General features: G+C 56.5%; 1 protein-coding gene across 1 annotated transcript; it reads left to right on the top strand.

Annotated features, from left to right (window-relative positions):
• Window positions 1–948: 948 nt before the first annotated feature.
• LOC129462390 (kinesin-like protein KIF19) lies at window positions 949–13,130 on the top strand. Its single transcript, XM_063617781.1, is given in 12 exon segments — window positions 949–1,142; window positions 3,702–5,276; window positions 7,292–7,457; window positions 8,779–8,953; window positions 9,085–9,283; window positions 10,263–10,488; window positions 10,573–10,694; window positions 11,173–11,306; window positions 11,551–11,656; window positions 11,845–11,882; window positions 11,884–11,930; window positions 12,513–13,130. Coding segments are annotated over 11 exon segments (1,722 nt in total). The 5' UTR covers window positions 949–1,142; window positions 3,702–5,147; the 3' UTR covers window positions 12,893–13,130.
• The last annotated feature ends 527 nt before the right edge of the window (window positions 13,131–13,657 follow it).

The raw sequence follows: 13,657 nt of genomic DNA, 5'->3' as shown, positions 1-13,657 counted from the left end.
TAGCTGTGTCTTATCTGAGCTGTGATCCTGAGATAGAACTTGGCAGCAGGAAAGAACCCAGAAAATGGATTCCACATAAATTCAAGGAAAAGCCTGGGTGCATGTTGTGTGCAGTGGCTGGAGGCATCCTGAAGAACGAGCTCTTACTGGCCCAGAATGTCCTCTCACGTGCAGAGACGTGATTTCCGGGAGTGGAATGCTGAAAAGCGCTCAGTCCCAGCAGAGAGCCTGTCTCCTTACTTTATCACTTCTTCCATCCCTTTTAAAAAAGATAATAGGCCAGGCGTGGTGGCTCATGCCTGGAATCCCAGCATTTTTGGATTCTGAGGCCAGCGGATCACGAGGTCCAGAGATCAAGACAATCCTAGCCAACATGGTGAAACCCCATCTCTACTAAAAATACAAAAAATTAGCTGACTGTGGTGGTGCGCGCCTGTAATCCCAGCTACTCCAGGAGGTTTACGCAGGAGAACCGCTTGAACCTGGGAGGCGGAGGTTGCAGGGAGCCAAGATTGCGCCACTACGCTCCAGCCTGGCAACAGACCGAGACTGTCTCAAAAAAGAAAGTAGAAATAAGAAAGATAATAAGGTTGATAGAGGATATTCTACAATGCTGTGTTCAGTGTACCCAATAAAAGTCAACAAGTTGGAGGAACGGGTAATAGTGTTTTCTGTTTGCGCAGAGGGACGGTACCGGAGGTGGGTGCTGACTGTCTCCTGCATACTTCTTACTGCTTGAGTGTGTTTGCACATAGACTGTGTCACATCTGTTTTCTGTGATACAATTTAATTCCTGATTCTGGTCTCCGGTAGCTGTCAAGATCAAGAAAAATAAGGACAATGTGAAGTTTAAAGTTCGATGCAGCAGATACCTTTACACCCTGGTCATCACTGACAAAGAGAAGGCAGAGAAACTGAAGCAGTCCCTGCCCCCTGGTGAGTGAGCCTGAAGTCACTTCAGGGGTGGGTGGGGTTTGGAAGGTTGCTGTGTGTGGCCATGTTGTATCTTGTTTTGAATCCCTCTGATTTCAGAGCCGTTTTTATGGTCTAAGAATCTGCTCTTGCTGTTGGGAGTGTGAGGAATAGTTGTGATTCTCAGGTTATATGCAGTACCAGAAATCATTTCCTTAGCCGGAAGAGAGGTTAGAGCTCTTTTAATCCTGTTCACGACTCTTCGAGGTTGGTGCTAGTACTGGTAGTCCCCATTTTTTACAGGGGAACAGATGGAATATAATAGACCAAGTCTTTTTATCGAATATAATAGACCAAGTCTTTTTATCAAACACTAAATATTTTAACCGAAACTTCGCTGGTGGATCTAATTTCTGAACCTTGTGTGCTCTCTTTAGCTTAAGTACAAAATCTAGACAAGCAGTAGCAACTCAGATGTGTCTTCTGGATGGCTTTTGTCTCTTTCCCTCTAGGTTTGGCAGTGAAGGAACTGAAATGAACCAGACACACTGATTGGAACTGTATTAAAATACTAAAAATCCTAACTGTCTTTAGTCTTTGCAGATGGGAAAGGGAAAAATGCTACCTGGTAGTGGCTTCTGATGGGAACAGGATGCGGGTCCTGTTGCTTCCTTCCTGCATCTTTGTTTTTGTTTTTTTTTTTTGAGACGGAGTCTTGCTCTGCAGCTCAGCCTGCAGCACAGTGGTGCGTTCTCAGCTCACTACCACCTCCACCTCCTGGATTCAAGCGATTCTCCTGCCTCAGCCTCCCGAGTAGCTGGGATTATAGGCACAGGTCACCACGCCTGGCTAATTTTTGTATTTTTAGTAGAGACAGGGTTTCACTGCCTGCCTCAGCCTCCCATAGTGCTGGAATTACAGGCATGAGCCTCCGTGCCCAGCGCATCCCTAATCTTGAGCATGGTCTCAGTGGGCGAATGAGGCCATCTGTTTTCAGCCCGAGTTTGAAAATAAGATGTGGGGAGGCCATGATGGAAGTAGCACGTGGGGTTAAACATAACTGGCAGATGTGGGAGCGGTGGTGGAGCATGCCATTCAAACAGGTCCCAAAATGGGTGCAACAAGGTATAGCACATCTTCCACTCGCTAACTTGACTGACTTGGAGAAAAGACTACACTTTTGCCCGTTTCCTCAGTTGGAATATAGCCATATTAACACCTCTTTCATTGGCTTGCTGTCAGGGTGCTGGGATTGTGGGGGGTGTGTGCATGGGTTGGGGTGGCCACCAGGTGGTGCTGTGCCATAGCGGACAGCACCCCTGGAAATGACCAGCATCATAAAACCTGTCTTCGTGCCCAAGGTAGTGTTTCTTGTTTTTTTAAGCTCTCTATAAGCGTGGTATACAGTGTGCTTGGTATTGTGTTAGGCATTTAAACGCGCTCAGGTTGTAAGGTTGAAGTGCCAGTCTTTGAATATTCTGTAAGGATTGTGAGGGTATGAGGTGGTTGTGAGTCTGGTCGTGGGTCTTGTTTCCTCCGGGAGAGGGAGAGGGTAGGTATGCCAGCCCTCAGGCCCAGGTGCCGCACCGTGGGCGGCTCTCAGCCTTCCCCGTTCTGTAAACATTTGCAGATTCCCAAGGAAGAGCAGCCTTTACCACATGGGTTTTCTTTCTTCCCAGCACAGCGTCCGGGGTTTCATCCCAGCTCCTAGGAAACACGCCCTGCTGGGGTGTGTCCAGCCTTGTCTAGAGAAGGCTGCCTTTCAGGCAGTGCCTCCCAGCCCTGGCTTGTGACTCAGTCATCTGGGGCACTTAGGCAGTTCACTGTGGTGGCCGGGGCTAACTGGAGATTGCGATTGCGGTGGTCTGGGGCATAGGTGTGTTTCCAAGCTCTCAGGTGGGCCACTGTCTTGCTGGGGCTTCAGCAAGCCCCTAAGGGCTGCATACCAGGTGAATGGGGGGGGTGGTGGGCTACAGCTGCTGGTTTGCAGACTGTTCTCCAACTCCCTGCTCAGTCTGAGAGGTCTGTCTCTGTTGTGCCTCAGCTTTTTTTGACACCTCTCTGGGTCAGTAGGCCTCCGGGGAAGCAGCTAGACTGGTCGCTGTCTGGCTGGGTGCAGGTGGGCTGACAGGTTTGGATATTCCTGGCTGCATTCCAGTGGCTGTGGGGATAGCCCTGAGGGACAGCCTTTGCAGTTTGTTTCTTCCAGTACCATGTGCAGGCCTCCAGCCTTCTGGGTCTTCCGTTGCCCCGGGTTCAAAGTCAGTCCTCGGTGACCACCCACTGCCTAGGAGGCAGGCCCTTCCCACTTGGGGGGCCTCTGAGGGCAGGGGCTTTAAAGGCGGCTACCAGAGCCCTTCCTGAAGAGTCCACTTTCCCCAGCAACTGCAGGGACTGAGTCAGAGACCAAGACCTTTTAAAATGAGATTTTCACCCAAAGAAGTTCCTTCCCCTGCCGCAGTCTCCAAGCTGATCGCCTGGCTCCTGCAGTTCTCCGGCTCCCCTTTCCTGTTCTGGAACTTGCTTGCTTCCCCTTCCACTGGCCTTAGTCCCTGATCTCACAGGGTCCTGTTCCTTCTGCACAGAGGCTTCCCCCAGCACCCCCCTCTTTGACTCCCGATCATCCTTCAGCTCATGTCACTGTGCCCTCTCCCTACAGCAGGGACTCTGACATTTCGCAAGGCCTGCAATCTCTGTTTGCAGGATACAAGCCCACCTCACCTCGCCTACTAGGCTGTAGACACTATGCAGGCGGGAACGTGTGTTTTATCCATTACTGTATCCTCTAGAACAGAGAACGTGCTCAAGAAAATTTGTTGAAAGGCACCCCGATGAGGGAAGAACGGCTGCTTCCAGCCTCCGGGGCCCCTCAGCTTTGGGCTCCCGCAGGGCCCCAGAACTGTGGGATCACGGCCACGAGGAGAGGCCCCGACGCCAGTACTTCCTCTAATGGACACAGGGCCTTTGAGCACTGGGTGAATGGGGCCCCATTCCCCAGTAGCTATGTGTGTTTGCGAGCGTTTTCAGTCGGCCTGCATCCACCCGGTCCCTTCAGCCAGAACCCTAGGAGCCCCGCCCCCATCCTCCCGGGGCTGCTTTCTCACCCGTGTCCCTGCCGCAGTGGCTACGCACCCCTCAGACTGGCTGCCCAGCGCGGTTTCCACGCCCAATCTGCCGCGACCCCATCACTCCATCCTCACCTAACCCTGACTCCTGCTTGTCCTCCAGCCTGGGCTCCTCCCTCCGCTGGCCAAGTCATGCCAAGCAGTTTGCGGTTACAGGACGGGTGGTGGCCTCTGCATATGTGCAGAGTATGGAGGGCCCAGGGACGCGAGGCTCCCCGATGGGCAACCTCCCCTTCCTTTGCTTTTCCCCAGAGCCCCCTCCTGGCCTGCATTCGGCATCTTCTCAGGTCGTCATCGCCCTCTGCGGTGCCTGCGCTCGGGGTGAGGGTTTTTGTCAGCTTTTGTTACATCACCAATGTAACAGTGCCTGGCACGTAGTAGGTGCTCAATAAGTTTGTTGTTGCATGCGCTTTAGTCTCCCCTAATGCTTGTCCCTTCCGGGCGCTCTCATCGCTCTCCTACCTTCTCCGCTACACAGCTCGAAGGTCCACTCCTCCGGGAATCTCACCCGTCCCACTTGCCAGGAAGAATCAAGCAAATTTTCTGAGTGAGACACCTTGTCCTCACTCAGGCGTCTTGTAGGCGGCTTCAGTGAGTTGTTGGGGCAGATGCGCCGGGAGCTCCCGAGGGCAGGGACGGCGTCTTATTTCTCTTTTTAAGTCCACAGGGCTTGCACAATAGATGCCCGAAAAATGAGAGTGAATTTAGAATGAGTGACCGAGTGGCTGAAGATTGCCTCCTTCCTTTCCCAGTCTGTTGGTTACTTACCCTGTGACAAGCCCTTGGGACGGGCAGTCACCCTTCTCTGGCCTATGACTGCTAGCTGCCCCCACTGACACGTTATACCCTTGATCTGATCGTAAATAAGAAGCAGCCCGGGAACCTCGAGACTGAAACTGATTTAGAGACTTCTGGGAGCTTTTTTCACTTCCCTCCTCCCATCCGGCCAGGACAGATCCCCACCCAGGAAGGGGCTATTGACGGTAGCAGGCTGCGCGCCCAGAACTGGGACTGGGATCGTGGCAGGGTGGGGCGGGCATGGGGACCCGGCCGGGAGGTGAGCGCAGCTGAAGCTGCCGTTCAGCTTGTGGGTAGCACTCGGGCCGAGCCATGCAGGTGGCGCGCGTGAACTACATTGCTCCCTGGTGGGTCGTGTGGCTGCACAGTGTCCCGCACCTCGGCCTGCGCCTGCAGCCCATGAACAGCACCTTCAGCCCCGGCGATGAGAGTTACCAGGAGGTGAGTTCACGCCGCCCCAGACCCCAGCCACGCGCGCCCCAAGTCCCCGCACTACCCCCTCTCCCCTCGAGAGCCTGCACTTTCCCACGTGCCTCTCAGACCTCTTCTCTCCCCACGCAGCCCTTTCCCGTCTCCCCTCTCCCCTTCTCCCCTACCCTCCCAGGCCCTTGGCCCGCGTCCCCTCCTGTCTGGGAACCTGGGGGCCGGGAAAACTGAAGAGATCAGAGTGAAGTGGGCGTGGGGAAGGGGAGGAAGGGCGCGAGACCGCCTGCGGGGTGAGGGGCTGAACGCTGAGCGGACAGGGCGGCGCGGGGTAGGGGTAGGGACAGGGGCATTCGTGTCGGGGTAATCCTGGCGCTCGAGGTGCGGGGTTGCTGAGGGGTGCCCCGACGTTTTCAACCGTCTGAGATTCCAAGATGGGGCGCTCTCTTTCCGGGGCTGAGTGGCCTAGGAAAGTTTGACAGAAACCGAGTAGAGTCTCCCGAGTCGGTCTTCGCAGCACCCCTCCTCCCCAGCCCCGGCCTGCAGGGTGGGAGTCCCAGCTGGAAGGCTGCTGGGCTTGGGGAAGCAGCGTGGGTCACTTCCCCTCTAGCGCAGAGAATCCACAGCTGCTTGGGCTTGTTCCAGGGAAGGAAGGTGGCCTCCGTCAGCCCATCTCACACTGTTGTCCTGAGGACCCCCTTGCATTGACAATCAGCCTCTCTGTGTCCCCTGGTCCTAGACTCGCCCATTCCTGTTCCCCCACGCCCCTCTCTCACCCCACACCTTCTAAGCCCTGAATTTCTGGCCTAGGGCAGTCACTCCCGGCTTCCCTGCCCTTTCCCTACTCTGCTGGCCCTTGGCAGGATTCTGCACCCCACAGACAGGCCCAGGGCTCCCCAGACTTCCCTGCCCAGACAAACAAAGCTGCAGAATCTCCCAGCCCGTCTCAGGTCTGGTCACTCCTGCTCTGGCCCCGGGAGCCCACCTGTATCAGTTTCTTGTTGCGTCAAAGATTCTGGGGCCAGTGGCTCAGGATAGGGTCCACTTGTTCAGAGCCAGGCGCCCATCTCAGGACTTTGGCCCCCGGCGGGCTCTCCCTGTGTCAAGTTCTCCAGATATGGGACAGGTCGGGGCAAAGCAGGGCCTCTTGGAATCCTGATCCAGTGTGAGGTGCCCAAGCGCCAGTGACAGGGAGTCTAATAATAACCCCCGGGGACCCGGCTGCCATCAGGCCCAGGCAGATGGTGCCTGCCCTACCAGAGGGAGGGGAGCATCAGGACCCCTTCCTGGGGTTCAGTGGGCACTCGGAGCCCCTGCCATCTACTTAGAAATCCATTTCTGCCTGTTTGTGTGCGGAGGAGAGGGAATGGATACGTGTATGATAGCATGCAGGGAGCATTCTCCCAGCACCTAACACTTGCCAGCTGCTGTCCTGAGGGCGTTAAGTTTTATTCCAACCCCTCAATGGGGGACAGGAGACACATTCTTGAAACAGCTCATTGATGGTTCAGAATATTCCTAATAGCAGGTAAATGAGGCCAATGGTAGGTGCTGGGGCAAGACAGGAACAGGAGGTGGGGGTGGCCTGGTGGGGTCCGGTGGAACTCTCTGGAGACTGTCAGTGGGACCCTGAAGGCTGGGAGGACATTCCAGAAAGGTGGGAGCAGGGAGGGCACAGGTTCCAAAGGCAGGAAGGGGCTGGCGTCTGTGGTGGGTATGGGGAGAGCAGGACAGGTCTTCAACCGGAGCGGGATGTTCATGCGGGAGCGGTGAGCCCAGAGAAAATCAGAGAGATGGGGGTGGCCCTTCCACAACGGGTGGAGGAATGAGGACATTCCCCGCAGCCATTAGGAAGTCACTGAAGGTTGATGAGATCTAGCAGTGAGTGTGACAGGAGGTTGTGGAAGTGGAGGAAAGGAGGCCATCACCCAGAAAGACTGGGGGAGGGAGGGGGAAGAAAGGCCCGGCAGGCAGGCCTCGGTGAGTGCACGAGGGTGACTGCATCCTCTCCGCTCCATATGTGTTCCCTGCAGGTGAAGCAGAACCTGATGAACGTCTCCTACCACATCGCCCAGGACACCAGCATCATTGCTGACCTGTGGGCCGAGATCCAGCGACTCAAGTGCAAGACTGATGAGCAGACTGGGCGGGGCCAGGCCCGGGGCCGGCAGGATCGGAGTGACATCCTCTACATCCAAGGTGTGCCTGTGGGTCTGTGTGAGTGGCAGCCCCCTTCGGGCAGCCTCACGTTGCTCTGGGATCAGGCCCTGTTGTGTTCAAATCCAGAATCGTCTCTTTCTGGCTGGGTGGTTGAGCTAGGCACTCACCAGCTCTGAGCCTCCTAGCATTCAGCTGTTAAATGGGGTTGTCATCTCTGCTTCAGACAGTTGCCAGAGATCACAACCCCATTTTACAACCCCACCTTGGAAGAGTAGGTGGGATCCCACGAGGGAGAGGCACGTGAGCAATGAGCTGTGCAGGGCTGTGGCGTAAGGCTGCAAGGTCATGCCTGCACTCCCGGAATGGGCTCCGTTTCCTTGTAGACCTGCATATTTGCTATGATGGTTTTCCAACAGACAGTAAAGCTTCTTTTTTTAAAAAAATTTACTAATATAAAGAGAGAGGCAGACAGTAAAGATTTTTTTTTTTTTTTTTTTTTTTGAGACGGAGTCTTGCTCTGTCGCCCAGGCTGGAGTGCAGTGGCACAGTCTCGGCTCACTGCAAGCTCCGCCTCCCGGGTTCACGCCATTCTCCTGCCTCAGCCTCTCCGAGTAGCTGGGACTACAGGCGCCCGCCACCACGCCCGGCTAATTTTTTGTATTTTTAGTAGAGACGGGGTTTCACTGTGGTCTCGATCTCCTGACCTCGTGATCCGCCCGCCTCGGCCTCCCAAAGTGCTGGGATTACAAGCGTGAGCCACCGCGCCCGGCCTTAGAGACAGAGTCTTTCTCTGTTGCCCAGGCTGGAGTGCAGTGGCATGATCTAGGCTCACTGCAACCTCTGCCTTCTGGGTTCAAGCGATTCTCCTGCCTCAGCCTCCCAAGTAGCTGGGATTACAGGTGCCCACCACGACACCTGGCTAATTTTTGTATTTTTAGTAGAGACGGGGTTTCGCCATGTTGGCCAGGCTGGTCTCAAACTCCCGACCTCAGGTGATCTGCCTGCCTGGGCCTCCCAAAGTGCTGGGATTACAGGTGTGAGCTACTGTGCCTGGCCACAGACAGTAAAGTTTCTAGGGGCACCTTTTTATAGTTGGCACAGAGGTGCTGTAAGGGTTAGCAGGAGCCCAGTTCATACCAAGGAGCTGGGAATCGCTTTTGGGCAACAGCTTGAAGGCTCAATGTGGGAGTGGGGTGTGGGAGGATGTAGTAATCTAGGGGGTCTTCCTGGAGGAAGCAGTTGGACAGGAAGTGGGAGCACTGAGTTGGGAAGAAAGGGAGGGGAGGGCCCCAGGTGGGCCCAGGCTTTCCTAGCTGAACTTGCCCCCTCCTGTACCTTGCCCACCCTCACCCACCGGCAGCTGAGGTCCAGCTGCACAGCGGGCAGAGTGATAAGGCCAGCATGGGACAGCTTCGGGAGCAGCTCGTCAGCGCCTTCTGGGAGCAGATGGGTGTGTGGAGGCGCCTGCTGGAGCTGGAGAACCGCGCCATGGAGGTCCAGATTAACACCTCCCGACACCTGCTCACCACCGCCAGGTAAGCCCCCCGCCGAGGACCCTCCAGGCCCCACCCCTGTGCCTGGGACAGAGGAGCACGACCTGTGGCTGTACACTGTGCCCTGCCCCCATGGCCTGAATGCCCTGTCTCTCTGGGTGGGGCTGCGGCAGCTGGAAGCACCAGAAGTCCCGCTGGGCCCTCAAATGGCGGGAGGAGCAGCGGAAGGAGTGCTACGCTAAGGACAACAGCAAGAAGGACTCAGACACAGGCGATGACCAGCCAGACATCCTGGAGCCGCCCGAGGTGGCTGCAGCCTGGGAGAGCATTGCAGCCCTGGTGGGCGAGCAGAAGCAGCTGCATGAGCAGAAGGTGTCCAGGGTTTTGGGGGGCAAGGAGAGTGGGTTTAGGGGACAGGGTGAGCAGGTTTGAGAGGCAAGGTGGAGGGGCCGGGGTGGGGGTAGCCGTGAGACTTGGGAACTCAGGCCACAAATCCTGTGTGACTTTGCTCAGTTCTTTAACTTCTCTGTGCGTCACATTCCCCACCTGTAAAATGGGAGCAGTCCATGGTGCAGCCCTCATGGGGTTGCTGGGAAGATTACATAAATGCCTGGCACATACCAAGAACTCAAAACATGGTAACTAATGTTATAATTAGGGTTTTTCAGGCCGGGCCCAGTGGCTCACACCTGTAATCTAACTCAGCACGTTGGGAGGCTGAGGTAGGCAGATCACTTGAGGCCAGGAGTTCGAGACCAGCCTGGCCAACATGGCGAAATCCCGTCTCTACTAAAAATACAAAAAAAAAAAAAAAAAAAAGCCTGGTGTGGTGGCTCACGCCTGTAATCCCAGCTACTCGGATGGCAGAGGAATAAGAATCACTTGAACCTGGGAGGCAGAGGTTGCAGGGAGCCGGGATGGTGCCACTGCACTCCAGCCTGGGTGACAGAGAGAGATCCTGTCTCAAAAAAGAAAAAAAAATTAGGGTTTTCCCAATAACAGATCTTTGCCTTCTGTTCTGGGACATACCCAGACCAAGGGGGCTTTAGGGTATCATGAGCCCTGAGGGGGTCACGTGGGCTGGGGTTGAGCAGTTATCCAAGCCGGTTCCAGGGGTGCGTTGTGGTCAGGATGGCAAGAAAGTGGACACTGAGGGGCCACCTTGAAGCAGTCCCTGATTGTAAGGCCCAAGATTCAGCTTTTAGGGTTGGCCTCAGCCTGGAGCTCCAGACAGATGCCTGGAGCTCCAGACAGATGCCTGGAGTCCAGGCGCTGGAGGGGTGAGGACGGGCTGGGCAGGCGGATCTGACCCCTCTTCCCGCTGCCGGGTGCTGACCTTTGCCTCCTGCAGCTGGCGCTGGAGCAGCGCTGCCAGGAGCTGCACGCGGAGGGCCGGCGCCTGAAGGAGAGGCAGTGGCGCGTCGGCTCTGGGAAGCGGCGCGAGATGCTCAGCCTGCTGTGCTGCGTGCACGAGCTCGAGATGAACACCCTGATGCAGCTTGAGGCCGTGCGCCGCCGGGAGCAGGACTGCAGTCTCTGCTACGAGATTTTCCAGGGCCAGCAGCAGATCATCGATGGTAGGGCCCACGCCCCCGCACATGTGAGCCACCTGCGGTGGGGGGGCCACTGGCACTCACTGAGCCCTGCCCCTTCCCTGGCAGACTACAACCTGGCCGTCCCGTAGCGCCTGGAAGAGCTCTACGATGTGAACCTGCGGGAGCTGGAGGAGGGCAGCCTGGAGCAGGCCACCATCATGGACCAAGTGGCCTCCAGGGCCCTGCAGGTGGGCGGGTGCCTGGGCGGCCTGAACATGGGCACGTGCCCAGGGAGGGGCTGATGACCAAGGCAATGCCTTCAGGCAGCTGGAGGGGACAGGACTAGGCTGGCTGGCACCCCAGGGGGTTGACTCGCTTTCCTTCTTACCCCACCCAAAGCCTTGCGGAGCCTGAGTAAGACCCTCATTCCTGGGCACTCCTGGGCATCACTTGTTCCCAACCAGGGTCTGAGGGTCAGGGCTGGCCATCTGAGATATCACAAACGGCCCCAGGTGCCCTCCCAGGAGACCATGCATCAGGCAGTGCCACTGGGGAAGCCCAGCAGACCGCAGCTTACCCCCGAGGACCCAAACACAAGCCCACTGCCCTTCTGGGGCTCCCAGGCCATCTTACAGCCCTTGTCACCCGGTGAGCCTTTGTGACTCTGTGCTGATTTGGTCCAGGACCAAACCTTCTAACTGTCCACCCTGGCTCCCTCCTCCCCAGGAGAGCTCCTTGCCCAAAATCACCCCAGCAGGGACCTCGCTGACCCCAGATTCTGACCTGGAGAGTGTGAAGACATTGAGCTCTGATTCCCAGTGCCTGCAGAACAGCGCCCTCCCTCCCCTCAGCACAGAGAGGTAAGATGGGGGCCACCTGCCCCAGCCCCCACCCTGCGCCCCCTGTCCCAGAGAGGCCAACCCAGACTAAGGGCTAAATGGGGAACACAGAGCAGCAGTGAGAGGGAGCAGGTGGCCCAGGTCTGGAGCCAGGACTCCTGGGTTCTCTCTCCTTTCACACCAACAGTTTCTCCCCTGGGGTGGAGGTGGGACCTCGGTGACACAGGCTGGTCTACAGCCACTCATCTTCCTCTGCCAACTTCAGTGAAGGCCACCATGTGTTCAAGGCTGGTACTGGGGCCTCGCAGGCAAAAAGCTCTTCTGTGCCCACCCTACCTCCCATTCAGCTTGGCAGCCTGATGACGCAGAAGGTGAGCTCTCAGTACCCGATGGCCCCACCAGCTCCACTGCAGCGGGTTCGAGACGAGGGTGGAGAGCAGCAGTTGGGATGGAACCTTTCCCAAATGGCACCAGCCTGAGGCCCTGCTGTCTGCTGAGTTGGGCATGGGGTCCCTGCTGTGTTTAAGGGTTTCCTCCTCCCAACCACTCCACCCCACAGGGTCCGGCTAAGGACAGCCTGGGCAGCTGGATCAACTCTTACCGACAGCAGTGAGAAATTGTCGGAGATCCCTTTGTCCCACAAAGGTATGTGTGCCCTCTGCTGCCCTGGCTACCTCACTTGGCCTCGTCTAAACTGTTCAGATCACCCAGCCCAAAGCCCTTTCCTGCCCACTGCACTGCCAAGTGCAACCATGCATTGGGTGCTACACATTCTGTAGAGGCACCATTGCCCCTGAGGATTAGTCAGTCAAGGACACTTAAGAGTCCTCTCTAAGTCAAGGACATTTAGAGTGATGGGGGCAAAATCGGAAATTAGAAAAGAGACATGTGGCATGGAGAATTATGTCCCCCTGCCCCTGCCGCCTCCTCTCAGTAATCACTGTAATAGCAAATATCGATTCAATGTCTGCCCCCTGGATAATGTAGCTTGAGCCCATTTCCTCAATTAATCCTGGAAATAACCCGACGGTATTAGTTTTACCGTCCCCCATTTGCACATGAAAGTGAGGCTCAGAAATGGGCCCAAGTTTCTTACATAGCAAACCCCTGGAAGTGCTGGGATTGAAACCCAGGCGGTCTGGCTCCTATCCATGTCTGCCATGTCAGAAGAGGGTGTTGAGAGGTGGCGTTGATCTCGGGTTGGGTGTTTCCTGTGCCCCGCTGCAGAGAGGAAGGAGATCCTGACTGGCGCCAAGTGCATCTCAGTGAAGGCTGCCTGGCAGCGCTTGTGGGCCCTGGGCACCAAGGGGCGACACCTGCTGGCGCCCACGACAGAGCGCAGAAGCCTGTCCTTGCAGTCACTGAGTGAGGGCAACGATGCGTGGCTGCCCAGCCCCACGCTGCAGCATGCTGCCAGTGAGGATAACCTGTCCAGCAGCACGGGCGAGGCCCCGTCCCGGGCAGTCGGGCATCATGAGGACAGGCATCTTCTGGCTGCGTGGCCAGAAGAAAAAAGCCTGGGCATGAAAAGGGAGGAGTCGCTGGAGGCAACTCCAAGGAAGGAGAGGTCCCGATACTTCGAGATCACCGGGCAAGGGGTGAGGTGAGGCGAGGCCTCCCAGCCCTGGACAGAATGCTGTTGCCAAACCCTAAACAGCCCTGAGGCCAGCCTCGGCCTTGGAAACCAGAAAGCAGCAACAGTGAGACAGGGCTCATGGCGCAGGTGTGGGGCATGGGCATCCTGGATGGTTGGGGAGGCGCCGACAGGCACTTCAGGTATTACAACTGGGGATCTTTTTCTCCCCCCCCCCCCTTTTTAACAATAAAATCCCATTTGGGTCTTGATGGTTGTGTTGGAAATTTGACTTTGTCTGAAATGTGGGGTGGCCATGACTAAGATTCAACCAACTTCCCCTCCCCCCAGTCCCCATCTACCCCTGGCTCACTATATAGCACCAACCTACCAATACCTGGGGGAGAGGGGTTTTTCTCTGGATCCTGAGGCCTCTCCCCATGGTGGGGCTAGCAAGGTCCATTATGTCCCTATCCCACCGGTCTTCACACCTGCCCAGGCACCCTCCCAGGAGAGGTTAGGGACTTGGGGCGGCCCGGATGCCAGAAAGTCTCACAACCCAGATGAGGCGGTTGCCCCTCGAGGTCAGGGCTCAGAAACTGCCCAGCTAAGCCTCTCAGACTCAAAGTGAGGAAACTCCTGCAAGGGGAATGGGGTGCTCCCTGACTCCCCCGAAAGGGGAATGGGGCACTCCCTGACTCCCCCGCAAGGGGAATGGGGTGCTCCCTGTCTCCCAGGCAGGTGGGTTGCTGTGACCATGTGGATGCTTTTACCTGCCCTAGTTCTATGTCTGGGTTGG

The sequence above is a fragment of the Symphalangus syndactylus genome, chromosome 14, assembly GCF_028878055.3.
Source record: "Symphalangus syndactylus isolate Jambi chromosome 14, NHGRI_mSymSyn1-v2.1_pri, whole genome shotgun sequence".
Classification (NCBI taxonomy): Eukaryota; Metazoa; Chordata; class Mammalia; order Primates; family Hylobatidae; genus Symphalangus; species Symphalangus syndactylus.
The sequence above is the reverse complement of the archived record's forward strand: the minus strand, read 5'-3'. Positions and strand labels throughout refer to the sequence as shown.